Source organism: Bos grunniens, chromosome 12, assembly GCF_055505025.1.
Source record: "Bos grunniens cultivar Pamir isolate PY7600 chromosome 12, Bosgru_T2T1.0, whole genome shotgun sequence".
Lineage (NCBI taxonomy): Eukaryota > Metazoa > Chordata > Mammalia > Artiodactyla > Bovidae > Bos > Bos grunniens.
The window spans coordinates 71,640,226-71,660,153 of NC_141176.1; the positions used below are offsets into that span (position 1 = coordinate 71,640,226).

Consider the following 19,928-nt stretch of genomic DNA (forward strand, 5'->3'; position numbering starts at 1 on the left):
CCCACTCTGCTGGTGTCTCCAGTTGCTGGTCTCCCTGCCCAGGTCTCTATGTGTCCAATATGTGTGGGAATCTGTGCAGCAGGAGGACAAGGCCCTACCTTCACAAGGCTTATGGGGAGGATGAGACAGAGAGAGAGGTGGGTGGGCTGACATCCTGGCTGCCTCCCTGAGGAGCTGATGCCTCATGGGGTCTGAGTAACATGAAGGTAGGGGGACCATGCAGTCACCTGGGGGAGGGGGTCTGAGGCAGGGGGTCCTCAGGAGGGAGTGACCTGGCAGGTTGGAGGAACAACAGGAAGACCAGTGTGTCTGACGAGAGTGAGCTGAGGAGCGAAAGGGAGGTGGTCTCCAGGCAGGGAGCTGGGACCAGAAGTAGGATGAAAGCCTTGCACAGTCCAGAGCAGAAAAGGGATGTGGTCTGATGTGGGAGTTATGAGATTCCTCTGATGCACTGGAGGGGCAACAGAAGAAGCAGTTAGGAATCTTAGTAAAGCTGAGAAGACAGAAGTGTGGGCTCAGGCTAGAATATCAGTTTTTAGAACTACTGTAACCTAGTACTGCAAATTGAGTGACTTATAATAGCAGAAGTTTATCGTCTCCCTGTTCTGGAGGCTACAGATCCCAAATCCAGGTGCTGGCAGGGCCGTGCTCTCCCTGAAGGCTTTAGGGGACAATCCTTCCTTCCAGCCTCTGGTGTTCACGGGCCTTGCTTGGTGTTCCTTGTCTTCCAGTTGCAGCACTGTGGTCTCTGCCTCTGATGTCACATGGTCATTGTCCCTGTGTCAGTCTGGGTCTCTTCTCATAAGAACATCAGTCATATCGGATGTAAGGTCACTCTGCTCCAGTGTGACCTCATCTTAACTTGATTACATTTGCAGAGACCCTGCTTCCAAATAAGGTCACATTCACAGGTGTCATGTCTGAACATATCCTTTTGAGGAGGGAGCACCATCCAACCCACAGCTCCTAGCATGGTTGAGAGTGGGGTGGAGATTAGTGAGAAGTGTTCAGACTTAGTGGTCGTTTGATGCTTCACTCCTTGGCTTTTTTACTTCTAGGTCTCAGCACCTTTGTTGTTAACCCCTGAGTGCTCCACAGGCCCTTGGTCAGATCCCTGACTTTTGAAATGAATCTCTGCTCCAAGAAAGATTATTGAAATACAGAACCCCTGCCTCTCTGGAAGCAGTTCCATGTGTCAACTCTTTCTCCACTCCTCTAGAAGGGGCTAAGGTTTGCAAGGTTGAGAGCAGTTGATTTCATGTGCAGAGGGGGCGACTCTAGTGTGTAAACCCCAGTGTTGACAGTGTTATGAACATAGGATCAATAAGGAGGAGTATAACCTATTTACCCTATCCCTAGATGTTTTGGGGCCCCCTTATTGCTTCCTTTGAGGACACTACCCCCCAATTTTAGTACTAATAAAACAACTATTTGTCCACTGGTGAGCACTCCTGGATGAGTTGGGAACCATCTTTACTGTTTGTCAGGTCCCTCTCTCACAGCAGAGAGGGGATGGCTGCCCCCTTGTCCCTTGGAATTGCCAGCGCTTGACTGCTGAGAGAAATTGCTGTCTTTGTACTACCAGTCACTTAATTGTGCATATTACAGATTTGATGTGGTGAGTGGTGATTTCATTAAAGAGGTGTGTGAATTTTGCCTCCCAAGTGGAACAAGACACAGTACATTCTGCATCATTTTCTAGTTCTCCAGTATCAGATGGTACTCAGATGCTTCCCTGCATTTCTCCCAGTGGACCCCTTTGGGGAGAGGGTGAAAGGGGTCCCAGCAAGAGTCCTGGGCCAGCTCCCTCCGCCTGAGGTGCCTCAATCAGAGCTCCTCTCATTTGATGAGTTTTGCATCCTGACATTTTTTTCCTCTGATGTTTTATTTGCTACTAAATGAATCAGCTGAGGTTGGTTTCATGGGGTCAGAAAATAGCAAAAAATTTTCACATTATTTTATATGACTTTGGAAGGGAGGGAAACTGTGCAAGGATGTGTCACATGTGTTCAAAGAAAGTGATTTGGTTAGCTGTAGCTTAAGCAGTTGCCTGATTTGGGGAAACCTGGTTGGCTGCTTGTGGTTGGTTGTTCCTAAGTTTTTTCTTGGATCTGAGTGCATTGATTCTGGCTGAGGTTTTGGTTTGTGGGCACAGACTGCCAAGGCTTTAGAGCCACTCCAGCCCCATGGCCTCCTTGTTTAATTACTTTATCAGGTGGAATATTGACTTTTCAGTTGGGAACTTGCTGAGTGTGTGGGGGAAGTTGTAGACCAAGGAGAGGCCTCTCATGGATTTTCTGTCCGGGGCTGGCTCCTATTATCGCAGCCGGGCACATGATAGTGTGACAGTGACAGTGGTCAGTGAAGATTTAATGAGTGACTCTTACCCATATGCAGATGTGCTTGTGCCCACCTCTGGGTTAAGTTTAAATTCCTTTCCTGGAATTGTCACATGAGGCTTCTCTCAATTCCCATGTTGTCTAAAAAGACTGTGCCGATCCTCCCACCAACCTCTGTACTTCTTGCTTTCCTAAGTGCCCAGGGTAGTTGTGTCAGTGGCCTCCATTTTAACACATGAGAACACGTTTCTTTCACATCCCCCAGCACCTGACACAGGGACAGGGTTTGGCAGAGAATACAATGCTCAGTTGTGTACTGAGCTGAGTGAACTAGATTTCTTAACAAGAATTCTAGACCCAGGCATCATTTTTTTTTCTTCAAAAATCATAATTTAAGACCAGATAACTTTTTTGATTAGTATTTAGGTTGGTTTAATATTATCAAATATAAATTAATTTCTCTCAATTTTTTTTTTAATTTTAGGGCAAAATGGTGGAAAGAGGAACTTACTCTGAATTCCTGAAATCCGGGGTAGATATTTTTTCCCTTTTTGAGAAGGGGAATGAGCAGTCTGAACCATCTCCAGTTCCAGGAGCTCCCACTGTGATCTCTGAGTCTTTGGTTCAGTCTCTCCAGTCTCCCAGACCCTCATTGAAAGATGCAGCTCCAGAGGACCAAGATGTGAGTTTCTCATCCTGCAGTGTGCCCGGGTCTGTGTGCTCTTGGTGGCCTCGTGGACCTTCAGTCTGCTTGTGACATCTTCATTTGTCCCAAAGTAGACCCTAAGTTCCCAAAGTCTTGTTCAATGGAATTAGTAGAGTTAGAAGAGCATGAGGGGAGCAAGCCTGCTTGGGGTTCCTCTTTGGGTGTAGGATGGAGAATCTTATGGAGAGTAGTAGCAGGTGCTGTGCTATGAATTTCGGAGTGCATGTGGCTCACACTGATTGTAAGCCACTTCAGTTTACCTTAGTAAAGGTATCCTAGTCATGCTGGTGGCCCCTGGCTTCCCTTATGTATCCAGAGGCTTAATGTGAAGACCCTCTTAGACTGAGTCCTGCTGTTGCCATGTTAAATTAGCTACTTTTCCTATATGTTGGAATGTTCTGGCACTGCAGGTGACTGATGGTAGTGTTTTGCCTCAATGTCAGATGGTTTGTGATAGGTCAGAGGTAATGTGGGCAAAGGACCTGACACATGGTAAACACTTTGGTGTTAGTTCCCATCCTCCTTTCTTACCCTTCATGACTAAGAATCACGTCTTATCAACCTTGAACCCCAGTGGCCAGGGCAGAGCCGAGGACACACTAGGCTCCTGTGATGTTGTAATGCATTCTAAGTCCTCCAGACAGAGATGAGGAAATGCACTAGATCTCCCATAAAAACATACACAGATATTCCCTTGATAGCCAAACCCTCAACATCCAAACCCAGGAGCCTGGAATGGTTCTATAAGTATTCAGATTAGCTGTTCACTTTCTAAACTCAGGAATCACTCTCTGAAACTTAGGAACCAAATAGATTCAGATCATATGCTTGCAATGTGCTATTCAAACTCATATTACTCCAGCTCTCTCTGTGAACTCAGTTTACTGTACTTGGCTAGTATTTTGAGCCCCAAGAGTGTTTTATGTTTCTATCATTGAATGACACAAGTCATCTAGAGGGGTACATTAGCTCCATATCATTTTGTGTGTTATCTTAGATCAAACTTCTGCATTTATATGTTAATTGATTTTGTTGTGTGTTAGTTGAGAGTCATGATGTATTTTAAGCAAAACTACCCAACGCTGAATGAATGAACTCATGCGAATGACATTTCCTTATTTCTAACGGATTCCTAGAAGTAGGATGGCTGAGTCCAAGTGTAAACACATATGTGGTTTGGCCAGATATCCCCCCACCTTTCTCTGTAGGAGGTGGACCATCCTGCACTCCTACCAGTGTATGAGATGTGTGTTTCCCACAGCTTTGCAGTGGAGGACATTGCTGAGCTCTTGAAATTTGGGATTCATTTTTTAAAATTTCATCTCTTACTGCCATTTTTTCCATTCTAGACTGAGAATATACAGGTTACACTACCTCTGGAGGACCATTTGGAAGGAAAAGTTGGTTTTAAGACATATGTGAATTATTTCACAGCTGGTGCTGACTGGCCTGTCATCATCTTCCTTATGCTAGTCAACATCACAGCTCAGGTACGTAAGGGCGTTTATTTTGGTTTGTGCACTCAGCTTGATATTTATATACTATTTATACTGTGTTTTATAATTATTTATTTATATACAATGGGGAACACGTGTACACCCATGGCAGATGCATGTTGATGTATGGCAAAACCAATACAGTATTGTAAAGTAAAAAAAAATAATAATAATAAATTAAAAAAACAAAAACAAACAAAAAAATAAAATATAATATAATTATTTTTAAATATATATATTAAGAAATTTATCTCAAAGACTTTGCTCATGCAGTTGTGGGCCTATCTGGGCAAATGTGAAATCTGAAAGGCAGGCCTGCAGACTGAAACCTTAGACAGGAGCTGACCCTGATGTCTTGAGACATAATTTCTTCCTCCTCTAGGAAGCCTCAGGGTTTGCTCTTCAAGCCTTCATCTGACTGGACGAGGCCACCACAGTGTTGAGGGTGGTCTCCTCTCCTGAAGTTCTGATGATGGATGTGAACCACATCCACAAAATACCTTCATAGCAACATCTAGATGGGTGTTTGGTTGAATCACTGGAGACTGACCTAGCCAAGCTGACACCCAGAACTGACCATCACTGTACCTGTCAAGCTTTTTCTTTGAAAAAAATCCGAACATATGTACTGTTATTACTGCCTTTTGCAGTCCACTTGGATTTGCATTGATGTACATTATATTTGGGGAGCAAAGTCTTCTAGGGAAAAGGGGATTTCTTTTAAAGATATTAACGTGTAAGATGCCCTCCCCTGACCTGTGGTCATCTAGGGTATGGGGTTTGGTGCAGACCTGAGGCGGAAGGACCGTCTCCGTGTTCTGGAGCCTTTCCATCCCCCATCCTAGTGAGTGGGGTGTGAGGTTCAGTGATGTCAGTGTGTGAGTGACTGCTGTTTCCTGCTCCAGGTTGCCTACGTCCTGCAGGACTTGTGGCTTGCATTCTGGTGAGTGATTCCTGGTCTGACCCAAAGTGCTGTGAAATCTACACAAAGCCCCCTTTCCCACAGAGTCAGGGGGAGAGATGGGGCAAGTTCAGCCTCCTCTTCTGACCCTCATGTAGTTTGCCTGAAGAAAGATGAAAGTTCCTGTGGGTGGTGTGTGATCCCCTCATGGTCTCTCCCCATGTCCCTCCCTTTAGCAGCTTCTTCACAGACAATTCCTTTTCTTTTTTTGAACTTTTAATATTGTATTGGGATATGGCCAATCAACAATGTTATGATAGGTTCATATGAACAGTCAAGGGATGCAGCCATACATATATATGTACCCATTTTCCCCCAAACTTCCCTCCCATACAGGCTGCCGCATAACATTAGGCAGAGTTCCATGTGCTATACAATAAGCCCTCGTTGGTTACCTGTTTTAAACATAGCAGTGTGTGCATGAGCATCCAAACATTCTATCTATCCTTCCCCTCGGCAACCATAAGTTCATTTTCTAAGTCTGTTTTCACAGATAATTTTGAAAACTGAAAGTCATGATTCAGATTTTTAAAAGGGAGACACACAGAGGGCATTGTGAGCTGGGAAACACCTTACAGCATAAAATACATTTCTTGAATTGAGGTAATTTTTTGTGATATTTGTATAAATTCTATGTATATCTATAGTGTATTATTTTTTATTTCCTCTTCCATAGGGCGAATCTACAAAGTGAGCTGTATTCTGGGACATTAGTAAAAGAAGATGAATATGTAGTGTTTGCTCTGAACTGGTACTTAGGAGTTTATTCAGGTAAAGTTGAGTCATCTGCTCTATAATACCAGAGTTTAAGATGCTTACAATGAGTCTGCATGAGCAAGAGGGCTTCCAGAGTAATTCAGTAATGTCTTAATAGATTAAGTATATGAATCATGTTTACTCTGTGAATTAATTAGAATAGTTATTTTAAAGATCTACTAGAAGAAAAGAGGTTGAATGGAGACTCTTAAGTTGGTCCATACTGGGTTGTGGTAGTTAAACCAGGATTGAATATTGAGAAAATCAGCCACTGGAAATATGTAGCTACTGTGTATTCTAAAAGGTGCTTTAACTAAATCTTATATTGCTGTATGGATGGGTAAGGGGATTAGAAATGGATCCCCATCCCGTTGTTCTGATTATGTATGAATAAACTTTGGCTTTTATTGATGTTGGATGAAATCATCTGGCAGCATGGACCCCAGATAAAAGCATTATTCCCTCCCAGGTATGCAAAGCTCCCATTTCAATACTGCTCATCTCCTGAGCTTCACTAATAACTTGAGAAGCTAAGCAGGGGAAGTCCAGTGTCTGGAATTAGGATTCTGTCTCTTTCTTACTCTGAGATCACAGTGTTATCTCCTCCCCAACTGTGTGATTAATTCAAAATTTGGCTTGCCAGACTAATATTATCATGACTGTCTCTATTCACAAGAGTATTTAGAATATATATAGCATAGCATTCAGTTCAGTTCAGTTGCTCAGTCATGTCCGACTCTTTGCGACCCCATGAATCGCAGCACACCAGGCCTCCCTGTCCATCACCAACTCATGGAGTTCACTCAGACTCACGTCCATCGAGTTAGTGATGCCATCCAGCCATCTCATCCTCTGTCGTCCCCTTCTCCTCCTGCCCCCAATCTCTTCCAGCATCAGAGTCTTTTCCAATGAGTCAACTCTTCGCATGAGGTGGCCAAAGTACTGGAGTTTCAGATTTAACATCATTCCTTCCAAAGAACACCCAAGGCTGATCTCCTTCAGAATGGACTGGTTGGATCTCCTTGCAGTCCAAGGGACTCTCAAGAGTCTTCTCCAACACCACAGTTCAAAAGCATCAGTTCTTCAGCGCTCAGCTTTCTTCACAGTCCAACTCTCACATCCATACATGACCACTAGAAAAACCATAGCCTTGATTAGGTGGACCTTTGTTGGCAAAGTAATCTCTTTGCTTTTGAATATGCTATCTAGGTTGGTCATAACTTTCCTTCCAAGGAGTAAGCCTCTGTTAATTTCATGGCTGCAGTTACCATCTGCAGGGATTTTGGAGCCCCCAAAAATAAAGTCTGACACTGTTTCCCCATCTATTTCCCATGAAGTGATGGGGCCAGATGCCATGATCTTCATTTTCTGAATGTTGAGCTTTGAGCCAACTTTTTCACTCTCCTCTTTCACTTTCATCAAGAGGTTTTTTAGTTCCTCTTCACTTTCTGCCATAAGGGTGGTGTCATCTGCATATCTGAGGTTATTGATATTTCTCCTGGCAATCTTGATTCCAGCTTGTGCTTGTTCCAGCCCAGCATTTCTCATGACGTACTCTGCATATAAGTTAAATGAGCAGGGTGACAATATACAGCCTTGACGTACTCCTTTTCCTGTTTGGAACCAGTCTGTTGTTCCATGTCCAGTTCTAACTGTTGCTTCCTGACCTGCATATAGGTTTCTCAAGAGGCAGGTCAGTTGGTCTGGTATTCCCATCTCTTTCAGAATTTCCCACAGTTTATTGTGATCCACACAGTTAAAAGCTTTGGCATAGTCAATAAAGCAGAAATAGATGTTTTTCTGGAACTCTCTTGCTTTTTCCATAAACCGGCAGATGTTGGCAATTTGATCTCTGGTTCCTCTGCCTTTTCTACAACCAGCTTGAACATCTGGAGTTCACGGTTCATGTATTGCTGAAGCCTGGCTTGGAGAATTTTGAGCATTACTTAAATTAGCTACTTGTATAATTATCTGTCTTATAAGTTTTATTAGAACTTGTAATTGAATTAGGCAAGCCTAGAATGAAACTGTAGTTTACACTTATTTTTTTTTGCCTGTGTTATTTCTATTTAGTGAGAGGAAAACAGTGATTTTTACACTTTTCTTTAGAAATGTATTTTTTGAAAGCATTAAACTCTTAGAGAATATACTTTATACATATATATATATATATATATAAGTTTTATATTCTGTATTTTATATATGTAACCCTCTATACAAATTAGATTTATAGAATAAAATACACAGTATCTTTTTAAACTGACTGCCATGCTTTAGCATGGTTTGGGATCAGACAGAGATCTTGTGCTGAGTGATGTTTCTTTATTTCAGGGTTAACTGTGTCTACTCTCCTTTTTGGCATCACACGGTCTCTGTTAATATTCTACATCCTTGTTTATTCTTCACAAACTTTGCACAACAAAATGTTGGAGACCATTTTAAGATCTCCGGTATTGTTCTTCAATAGAAATCCAATAGGTAAGTCAGACACCATATTTTTTAGTGAATATATCTTGTTAACACATTAAGTGCCTGGTTACATTTTCATATTTGAAAATGGAAGAGATGCTTTCAAGAAAATCACTGTGTATGTTTATTCGTTTTCTACAAAAAGCTTCACTGATCATTTTTCCTGCCAGAGAAAATCTGAATATAGGAGCATATAAGCTTTTATTCCAATTTATACATGTCTGTAAAAATACATGACTGTTTACTTTGCAGGATGATTTAGGAGTCCATTTGTTATGTGGCATATGAAACACCTAACAGATGATGCAAATGTGTTGAAATGTTTTTGACTAGTTGTTGAAACGTTGGCTATGTTACATAGTGTTAAGCTAACTAGGAAGGACCTTCTTCCAGGAAAATTTCTACTGAAGACAGGCTGTGTGTTTCTTTCATTGTCCATCCATTTCTGGGACCACAGAACTCTGACATGTGCCCTTATTTTGAGTTTTACCTAAATGGTAATGTAAGATTAATTAAAATACAAGATCAGTGAAATGTAAACATCCTCTTCAGTAAAATCAACCCTCTTGTTTTACAATGGACTTTTGGTTATGTTTAAGAGGTCTTGTGGTTTATAGCAGGTGGATCTTCAGTGTTAAGAGTGTCCCTGAAGGTTTCGCAGTGATTGCTTCCTCCTCCCTGAGGCCTTCGACCTGTCTTGCTTCTGAAGGTAGTCTCGTGACCTAGGTTCCTATGAAGAGTTAGTTCATCAGCCTACATGCCCACTCAGTTCATTTGGTTAGACTTGTGCTGAGGCACAGGGTGGCTTTGTTTTTGCAGGTGATGATTGACAGGGCCTGTTGAGGCAGGAATGTGACTGGAGAGAGGACAGCAGTAGCCTTGGCCTGGCCATCAACTAGCTGTGTGATCAAGGCCAGAGTAGGTGGATACTACTGGGCAGGCAAATCTCCAGGCAGGACGTTGTCATGGTTATAAGTACGGACCCTGGAGCCAACTTCCTGGGTTCAATCCTAGTGCTAGTTATTAATAGTGGTAGCCAGTTATAGTTATGTTAATACTTATATGCTAGTTATTTAATTTTTCTGTGTTTCAATTGTCTTACGTATAAAATGAGGATACTATTCACACACTTACCAATATCTTGACGTTGTGGGCATTAAGCAGGTTAATACATTCACAGCACTTAGCACAGGGTCAGTGCCTAATGAACCTCAGTGAGGATGATGGCATGGTGTCTGGGAACTTCTCTCCTGTGAAATGGGAATAACTGGTGCCCTTCCTGTTTCACAAGACTGTTGTGAGGATTAAATAAGACTGTTTAGTGCAGCATCTTGTGCAGATTTATTCAACACATGTTCTTTAGTCCAGGCACTGTGAGGAGCACAGGATGGTAAACTGCAGAGGCCCACAGAATCTCATCTTATAATGAAGCTGGAGTGAGGAAGTGATTGGAAGAGTCTTTGCTATTACAGCTGCGAGGTCTCTCTACTTTGCCTGTTGATGTGAAAACTACAGTCATAAATTTGGGAGCATCAAGTGGGGCTGAATTTCTGTTATAACAGCCTCTGAGTGGTTGTGACCACTGTTAACCAGGCTCTTGATGGCCTGTAGGCTTCTCCAGATGCTGATTTATTATTCAAGGATTTGGAACCAAGTTTAAATCTTTAAGATCACTCATCCTAGAGCAGCAGGCATAACAGTGTGTATCTTGTTTCCCCCTCCTGTGTCTATTATCAGAAATTCATTCCTTCAAGAAAATAGAAGCCCAAATAAGTACTGCAAAGATAGGACCAAAGGTTTAGGGGCATCAGTTATTTACTCTTTTAGCGGTATATTAAATTGAACTCTTTTCTGTGTTTATTTTCAAAAGTAGAATTTCTAACAAATGATTTATGGTTATCTTTGTTTCTGGTATGTGATGGCATGAAGAGAAAAACCACATATAGTGGTATTACTTGTTACCAAGTTCAAGCTCACTCTGCTTGTCTCACAATGCCAGTAAATCTTACAGACGACATGTTAAGGCAAAGAATAATGACTTTATTTGGAAACCTGGCAGACTGAGAAGATGATAGACTGATATCTCAAAATAGCCATCTTACTGGGGTCTGGATGCCTGGTTCTTTTACAGAACATAGGGGAGAGGAAGCGAGGAAGTGAAGTCAAAAGGCCAGTTATCTTGCACAATAAGAGGGCAATTTTTCTGCAGCCATTCACAGGTGGTGAAAGTCAGATTGTCTCCCTATGAGCTGATAAAAGCCACTTTAGTTTAACATTCAGGCAGGAGGGCAGTGTTCCCTGACAAAAACAATGCATAGCAATGGTCAAAGAAACAGATCCAGCATGGAGTCAATATTAGCTCCTCCCTGCTACAGTTCCTTTGGTGTGCACCTCCCCTGTCTGGGGCCAGCGTCCTGTTCTTTCTCATCCTGAGTCTCCTCAGGGTGCATCACCCTTGCAGGGGTGGCTGCAGAGTCCTGATGGCTGCAGCATCCTTTGTTTAATGATGTAACAGGTGACATTTTTAGTTCACACCAGATATTTACCAGAAATTCTCATATTCTATCCTGCAGCCTTAAGGATATACTATTATTGTGGAATCTGAGAAGGGAAGTAAAATCAATGATAAGTGATTCTTGGTCATTTAGTAATATTTCACTTTTTCTGCCTACATCCCTCTGGTCTTCTTAGAAGCTTATTCATAAGTCTGTGCTTGTCACATCTGGTATACCTCTGAAAATAACAGCTTATTACCCAAGTAGTAAACTTACAACTTGGAAATGGCCACAAGCCATAATTTCCCAAAATGTGAGCTGCTGTGAGCCATCTGGAGGGGAAAAAAAAGAAATTGCAGAGAGGTTATAATTATGTTTATTTAAAAAGTATCACTTGGCAAAATTAATTGTGATAATTAAAGCAAAATTGGTGTAACAATTAGGATTAACTTAGGTATTTTGCAACTATTTATTTACCAATTTAGCACTTGGAGTAAGTCTTAGATGGGATGGATCTAAAGGGAGGGAACATTCTCAAATCCACCAACCCTTCCTGTTACTGCCACAAGATTCCCTCATTATTGTAGAAATCAGGACTCAATTTCAATTTCCCACCCACTGCCATTTGGTGGTATTTTTGTTTCTCTTTAGGTATCATCCTATTTTGTCTTTCTTTTTACCATTGACATTGGCTTATTTCATATGAATTTGTAATATATTTAATTTGTTGTTGTGTTACCACTAAATCATGTCTGACTCTTTTGTAGTCCCATGGACTGTAGCCTGCCAGGCTCCTCTGTCCATGGGATTTCCCAGGTAAGAATACTGGAGGGGGTTGCCATTTCCAACTCCAGGGGATCTTCCTGACCCAGAAATTGAACCCCTGTCTCTTATGTCTTCTGCACTGGCAGGTAGACTTTTAAAAAAAAGAATTATTTATTTGTTTTTAGTTGCATGGGTCTTTGTTGCTGCACACTGTGGTCGCTTTTTCTGCTGCAGAGCTCAGGCTCTAGGCACATGGACTTCAGTAGTTGTGGTGCACAGGCTTAGTTGCTCTGTGGCATGTGGAATCTTCCTGCACCAGGGGTCAAACCCATGTCCCCTGCACTGGGGACACTGTATTACCAGGAAAGTAAATACATATACTTCAAAAATATTGTTTTGATTTGTTCATGAATTATTTCTCTTAAAGCTCCTATCTGAGGAAATGAGTAATTTTTGTATCCTATTCTTGCAGGAAGAATTTTAAATCGTTTCTTCAAAGACATTGGGCATATGGATGACTTGCTGCCCCTGATATTTCAAGATTTCATCCAGGTAGTGTACCAGTCCTGCCAGAGTTCTCACAGGGAAGAGCAGAGTGCCTGTTTCTTAAGGATTTTTCACAGGGACTGGAGGTGGGCCTTTCAGCCTGGTGATGTGTCCTGTTATCTTCTGTAAGAGGCTGTGTTTTTGAGAGAGAGGTGTGGCTGTGACCTGAGTAACTCCTGGGGTAGGAGTGGCTACACAATCATGTCAATGTTCCTCTGAAGCAGCGACATGCTGGGTAAATGGTTCTCCCTCTGCCTTCCAGGTGTCTGGTGTGCATTCCCTTTACTGTGAGCACATTTCATAACAGAGAGACAGTCACCTCTCATGGAAAGATAACCTAGATTAACTAAATTATGCACTGTATTGGGCTTCCCAAGTAGCTCAGTGGTAAAGGATTTAACTGCAAATGCAGGAGATGCAAGAGACATGGGTTCAATCCTGGGTTGGGAAGATGCCCTGGAGAATGGAATGGCAACCCACTTCAATATTATTGCCCAAAAAATTCCACAGACAGAGGAGCCTGGCAGGCTATAGTCCATGGGGCTACAAAGAGTTGGACACAATTGAGCATGAGCATGATGCATTATAGTCCCACAGGGGACAAATATCTGCTGCACCATTTTATTTGGATAAAGCCAAATAAAAGATTGGTTAAAAATAAGGTGAAAATAATACTTTAACAAGGACAATGTTGTTTAGTTGCTAAATTGTGTCCGACTCTTCTGTGACACCATGGACTGCAGCACACCAGGCTTCTCCATCCATGGGATTACTCAGGGAAGAATCCTGGAGTGGGTTGCCATTTCCTTGTCCAGGGAATATTCCTGACCCAGAGATCAGACTTGTGTCTCCTGCAGTGTAGGCAGATTCTTACCACTGAGCCACCTGAGAAGTCCAACAAGTTTAATAGAGAGAAGCTTTGAAGATATGAAGGCTTTTAAGCCAGTAATTTGATTATGGGATCAAAGTCATCTCAGAAAATGTCTTTTGTTTTTGTAGACAGTTTGTCTTATCACAGGCTGATTGCTCTGTCCTAAGGTGTCTTACTGCCAAATTCAGACTTAAATTGAAGAAAGTAGGGAAAACCACTAGACCATTCAGGTATGACCTAAATCAAATCTCTTATGATTATACAGTGGAAGTGAGAAATAGATTTAAGGGACTAGATCTGATGGACAGAGTGCCTGATGAACTATGGATGGAGGTCCGTGACATTGTACAGGAGACAGGGATAAAACCATCCCCAAGAAAAAGAAAAATGACTGTCTGAGGAGGCAAAAAAGCAAAATGACTGTCTGAGGAGGCTTTACAAATAGCTGTGAAAAGAAGAGAAGCAGAAAGCAAAGGAGAAAAGGAAAGATATACCCATTTGAATGCAGAGTTCCAAAGAATAGCAAGGAGACATAAGATAGCCTTCCCCAGTGATCAGTGCAAAGAAATAGAGGAAAACAATAGAATGGGAAAGACTAGAGATCACTTCAAAATTAGAGATCCCAAGGGAACATTTCATGCAAAGATGGGCTCAATAAAGGACAGAAATGGTATGGACCTAAAGAAGCGGAAGATATTAAGAAGAGGTGGCAAGAATAAACATAACTGTACAAAAAAGATCTTCACGACCCAGATAATTACGATGGTGTGATCACTCACCTAGAGCCAGACATCCTGGAATGTGAAGTCAAGTGGGCCTTAGAAAGCATCACTACGAACAAAACTAGTGGAGTTGATGGAATTCCAGGTAAACTATTTCAAATCCTGAAAGATGATGCTGTGAAAGTGCTCAACTGAATATGCCAGCAGTGGCCACAGGACTAGAAAAGGTCAGTTTTTATTCCAATCCCTAAGAAAGGCAATGCCAAAGAATGCTCAAAGTGAAGTGAGTGAAGTCGCTCAGTCGTGTCCGACTCTTCGCTACCCCATGGACTGCAGCCTACCAGGCTCCTCCGTCCATGGGATTTTCCAGGCAAGAGTACTGGAGTGGGGTGCCATCGCCTTATCCAAAGAATACTCAAACTACCACACAATTGCACTCATCTCACATGCTAGTAAAGTAATGCTCAAAATTCTCCAAGCCAGGCTTGAGCAATACATGAACCATGAACTTCCTGATGTTCAAGCTGGTTTTAGAAAAGGCAGAGGAACCGGAGATCAAATTGCCAACATCCGATGGATCACTGAAAAAGCAAAAGAGTTCCGGAAAAACATTTATTTCTGCTTTATTAACTATGTCAAAGCCTTTGACTGTGTGGATCACAATAACCTGTGGAAAATTCTGAAAGAGATGGGAATACCAGACCACCTGACCTGCCTCTTGAGAGATCTGTATGCAGGTCAGGAAGCAACAGTTGGAACTGGACATGGAACAACAGACTGCTTCCAAATATAAAAGGGACTGCGTCCAGGCTGTATATTTTCACCCTGCTTATTTAACTTATATGCAGAGTACATCATGAAAAATGCTGGGCTAGATGAAGCACAAGCTGGAATCAAGATTGCCAGGAGAAATATCAAAAACCTCAGATATGCAGATGACACCACCCTTATGGCAGAAAGTGAAGAAGAACTAAAGAGCCTGTTGAGGAAAGTGAAAGAGGAGAGTGAAAATGTTGGCTTAAAGCTCAACATTCAGAAAACGAAGATCATGGCATCTGGTCCCATCACTTTATGGGAAATAGATGGGGAAACAGTGGAAATGGTGTCAGACTTTGTTTTTTGGAGCTCCAAAATCACTGCAGATGGTGATTGCAGCCATGAAATTAAAAGATGCTTACTCCTTGGAAGGAAAGTTATGACCAACATAGACATCATATTAAAAAGCAGAGACATTACTTTGCCAACAAAGGTCCGTCTAGTCAAGGCTATGATTTTTCCAGTAGTCATGTGTAGATGTGAGAGTTGGAGTATAAAGAAAGCTGGGTGCCAAAGAATTGATGCTTTTGAACTGTGGTGTTGGAGAAGACTCTTGAGAGTCCCTTGGACTGCAAGGAGATCCAACCAGCCCATCCTAAAGGAAATCAGTCCTGAATGTTCATTGGAGGGACTGGTATTGATGCTGAAACTCCAATATTTTGGCCTCCTGATGCAAAGAGCTGACTCCTGGTCCAGGAGGTAGGAAAAGCTTCTAGGAGGTGACCTTTGATCCTGGATGAGAGGGAAAGGCCACTGTGAATGGTGGGGCAAAAGGTGCTGGTGGAAACCAAATTCCTGTGTGGGACCCAGTCTTTCTCTCTATCACCAGCTGAGGGGAAGGGGCTGGAAGGTCCTTTTTCAGCAATGTTAGCATACCTGTGTTCAAACTCATTTTTGATGATTTTGCTTATCCCTGTTGTATTTGATAAACCTTAGAAGATTCTTGATCATTTTTATTTTTATGAGATGGCTGGATGGCATCACCGACTCGTTGGACGTGAGTTTGAGTGAATTCCTGGAGTTGGGATGGACACAGAAGCCTGGCGTGCTGCAATTTATGGGGTTGCAAAGAGTTGGACATGACTGAGCAACTGAACTGAACTGAAAGTGTTTATTCCATATACTTTCCCTCATCTAATTCCTTCTCATTCCCTTATATGAAATTTCAGATAATTTAATATTTTGTGATAGTGATGCCAAGTGTGGCTAAGGAAAACCCTGGACTCTGAGTAGTGGTCTACACTGCAGGACAGTCCACCCCCTCAGGTGATTTCACTCAGAGACCACATTCCAACAGAGAGACGATCATGAGTTTGTGCACCATCCTGTACACTGACTCTTACAGCCACCAGCCTGTTCAGTCACATTATATAAGTGGTTGGGCAAATTGGATCTGTCCACCATTTCAAAGGATGAAGGAGAGCAGCATAAAAAAGTCAATTTATGTGGTGTGATTGCACCTGATAATTATTCATGATGTCAACAGCCTTAAAGTGTGGCAGTGCAGAGCCCCACCGTCTCCCTTTCCAAGCCTCCATCCGAGCTCTCCCTCTTACCATTTCTGCCCCACAAAGCCACACTGTCCTTTCTGTAAAATGGAGAAAATAACACCCACTTCCTAAGTTTGTTGGAAAGATAAAATGAAATTCATTTTAATATTATTTTTTGCATAACACATAAATGCATGTTGAGCACTAAGTATCTATTTTTAAAATACCACATGTGTGTTTTAGGTAAGAGAAATAGTCTGATGACAGTGGTATTTGTTGTAGTTTAGTTGCTAAGTCATGTTCAACTCTTTGTGATCCCGTGAACTGCAGCACACCAGGTCTTCCTGTCCCTCACTATCTCTTGGAGTTTGCCCAAGTTCAGTGTCATTGAATCAGTGATGTTATCCAACCATCTCATTCTCTGCTACCCTCTTATCCTTTTGCCTTTGGCAAAGTGGCATTATTTTGCATTAAAGTTATTATCAGAGACAGTTTCAAGGCCCATAAATATCATCTCATGAATTTGTATCACAGAGATTCCAGGTTTGTAATCCTTGAATATTTTGATGGATACTTTCTTGTATAGACTCACAAAATAAAAATAAGTTGTTTTCAAGATAGACCATTGAGCATTAACTATTTCAGAGTAATGTAATTTTCAAACAATTTGCTGAAGTCCCAAATAACACTGAGTAAGAAGTCTAAATTATCTACAATTCTTGTCATTGAAATCATCATCTCCAAGGAGTCTTCCTACTGCTAAAACAAGTGAAAATGAAGGTGAGATGTGGAAGTTAGGTTTAGGCATTGTAATTTTCCAAAGAAAAGGTTTAGGACTGCTCTGAGCATGTGAACTTGCACACAGCTGCTCTCAGCAAAATACTGTAATTTATTGAGGAAAACTAAGTTGCAAAACGTTATTCCCCACACATCCCTCATTCAGGGAAAAAAAAAAAAAAACAAAACAGCAGCTTGGCAGAGCTGAACTAGTCTTCATGTCCTTTCATGGTCACAAAAGGCTAATCCTGAGGGCACTTGGGTGACCAATGGCAACCATGGTGGGACCACCAGGGACCGTGTCATTCCCTCCTCAGCACACACAGAATGCACTGACTGCAGTTTTATAAAGTGAAAATGCCCAAGAAAAATAAAATGTGAAGGAGGTGTCCTCAGTCATTTCTTTCCAGAGAGGGAAGTTCAAAACAACAGGCCACTGCATCTGGATATTGAGAATGAAGCCTGAGACTCAGTGTGATAGGTTATTATGGGTCACTTGCTTTTGCAGCCTTTACTTGTCTCAGCACCACTGACCCTTGCATTTCATTGCGTGGAGATGTCAGGGAAAGTGTGTACAGAGTATTCCCAGCCTCTCCCACTGAACAATGACTTTGTCATTTTGGATCTCTGTGGGTGTTGATCCCTTTCCCAACCCCTTTCTCAAATTCCCCTTGGGGATGTTTATTTTTAATATATATTTAATGCTAGTCCTTTGTGGATATTTTCTTCCTGTCAGTGGCTTGCCATTTATATCCTTAGTGGAGATCAAGGTTTAATTTTGATGAAGTCTAATGTTTACCTTTTTTTTTTTCTTTCGTAGTTGGTGTTTTTGTATCCTAAGAAATCTTTGCATATCCTTAGGAGTGTGAAGATAATTTTCTGTGTTCTAACTTTTTTGATATTGATGCATCTTGCACTAATTTTTATATGTGAAAGAGTAATTAGTGGTTGAGTTTTATTTTTTCCAATTATTCTGGACATGTTTGCTAAAGACTTTTATGCATTGGATTAAGGAAATCTGCATCTGTAGTTGCAGGTTATGCCAATATTTTGATCCTTATGCCAATACTGCATTCTTAGTTACTGTACATTTTAATAAGAGATGAAACCCGTAGTTTAAATTGTCTAACTTTGTGCTTCTTTGTCAAGTTTGCTTTGATCATTCTGGATTCTTTACTTTTATGTGTCAGTTTTAGAAATCTTTCAATTTGTTTTTAAATAAAAGCCTGAAAATTTTATTAATGTTTCCTTTTAGCTATAGAATATTCAAGAAGTCTGAGTCTTAACAATGTTGGATCTGCAATTACTAATATTTGTCTCTCTATGCTTATTTAGGTCTTCTTTAATTTTAGAAATATTTTGTAATTTTTAGTATAGACATATTACACTTCTCTGGTTAAATTTATTCATGCATATTTGTTTTTCATAGTATTATTGGATTGTTTTTTTAAATTATTTATTCATTTATTTTGGATGCACTGGGCCGTCTTTGCTATGTATGGGCTTTCTCTAGTTGTGGTGAGTGGGGGTGACTAGTTGCTGTGGTGAGCTTCTCATTTAGCTTTTCCTATTGCAGAGTATGGGCTCTAGGGCGCATGGGTTTCAGTAATTGTGGCACATGGGCTCGGTAGGTACAGCTGTTTTGTTCTAGAGCCTGGGCTCAGTGACTGTGGCACATGGGCTTAGCTGCTCTGCACATGTGGATTCTTCCCAAACCAGGGATCGATCCCATGTTTCCTGCATTGGCAGGTGGATTCTTAACCAGTTGGACCACTAGGGAAGTCTTGTTTCTGATACCATTATTCACTTGCTTGTTGCTAGTTTATAGAAATATAATTGATTTATTTGTGAATTAACTTTGCATTGCCTGGAGTCAATAGTGGCATGTTTTTTATTTTTTTTAATTCTATAGGATTTTGTCCATATGCAATCATGTCAGCTGTAAATAATGGCAGTTTTGTATCTTCATTTCCAATATCTATGACCTTTATTTCCTTTTCTTGACTTGTTGTGGCTAGAGTTTCCAGTTAGTGTTAAAGAGAATTGGTTAGATAAGATAATCTTGTATTCTTAGGACAAAATCTTTCAGTAATTTTTCATTACAAATAATATTAATTGCAATTTTTTAAGTAGGTATCTGTTATCAGATTGAAAATGTTTCTTTTAATTTCTCAATTGTCAGGAATTTTACTTTTTTAAAAAAATGAAGAATAGGTATTGAATTTTAACAAATATTTCTTCTACATCTCTTCAGCTGGTCATACAATTATTTATCTTTACTCTTTTAATGTGAATTATAGTGATTGGTATTTGAAAGTTAAACTTAACATTCCTGGAAAAGAGTTTACTTGGTCATAATGTAGCATCTTTTTTCTGTATTGCTGTATGTAGTTTGTCAAGAATTTCTGGAGCTGTTGTTCATGAAGGATATTGGTCTATAATTTGCTTTACTTAAAATATTTTGTCACCTTTTGTTATCAGAAGTATGTCACTCAGTTCAGTCGCTCAGTCATGTCCGACTCTTTATGACCCCATGTACTGCAGCATGCCAGACTTCCCTGTCCATCACCAACTCCCGGAGCTTACTCAAACTCATGTCAATCGAGTCAGTGATGCTATCCAACCATCTTATCCTCTGTCATCCCCTTCTCCTCCTGCCTTCAATCTTTCCCAGTATCAGGGTCTTCTCTAATGAGTTAGCGCTTTGCATCAGGAGGCC

The 19,928-nt window shown here is 41.1% G+C and overlaps 1 protein-coding gene across 1 annotated transcript in view; it reads left to right on the forward strand.

Annotated features, from left to right (window-relative positions):
- LOC147361877 (ATP-binding cassette sub-family C member 4-like) overlaps positions 1 to 19,928 on the forward strand; it is a 177,611-nt gene that overhangs the window by 59,556 nt on the left and 98,127 nt on the right. The window contains exons 15-20 of the mRNA XM_086328421.1: positions 2,824 to 3,021; positions 4,395 to 4,535; positions 5,447 to 5,484; positions 6,179 to 6,273; positions 8,590 to 8,736; positions 12,460 to 12,539. Coding sequence (XP_086184547.1) covers positions 2,824 to 3,021; positions 4,395 to 4,535; positions 5,447 to 5,484; positions 6,179 to 6,273; positions 8,590 to 8,736; positions 12,460 to 12,539 — 699 coding nt within the window. The remainder of the gene's footprint in view (positions 1 to 2,823; positions 3,022 to 4,394; positions 4,536 to 5,446; positions 5,485 to 6,178; positions 6,274 to 8,589; positions 8,737 to 12,459; positions 12,540 to 19,928) is intronic.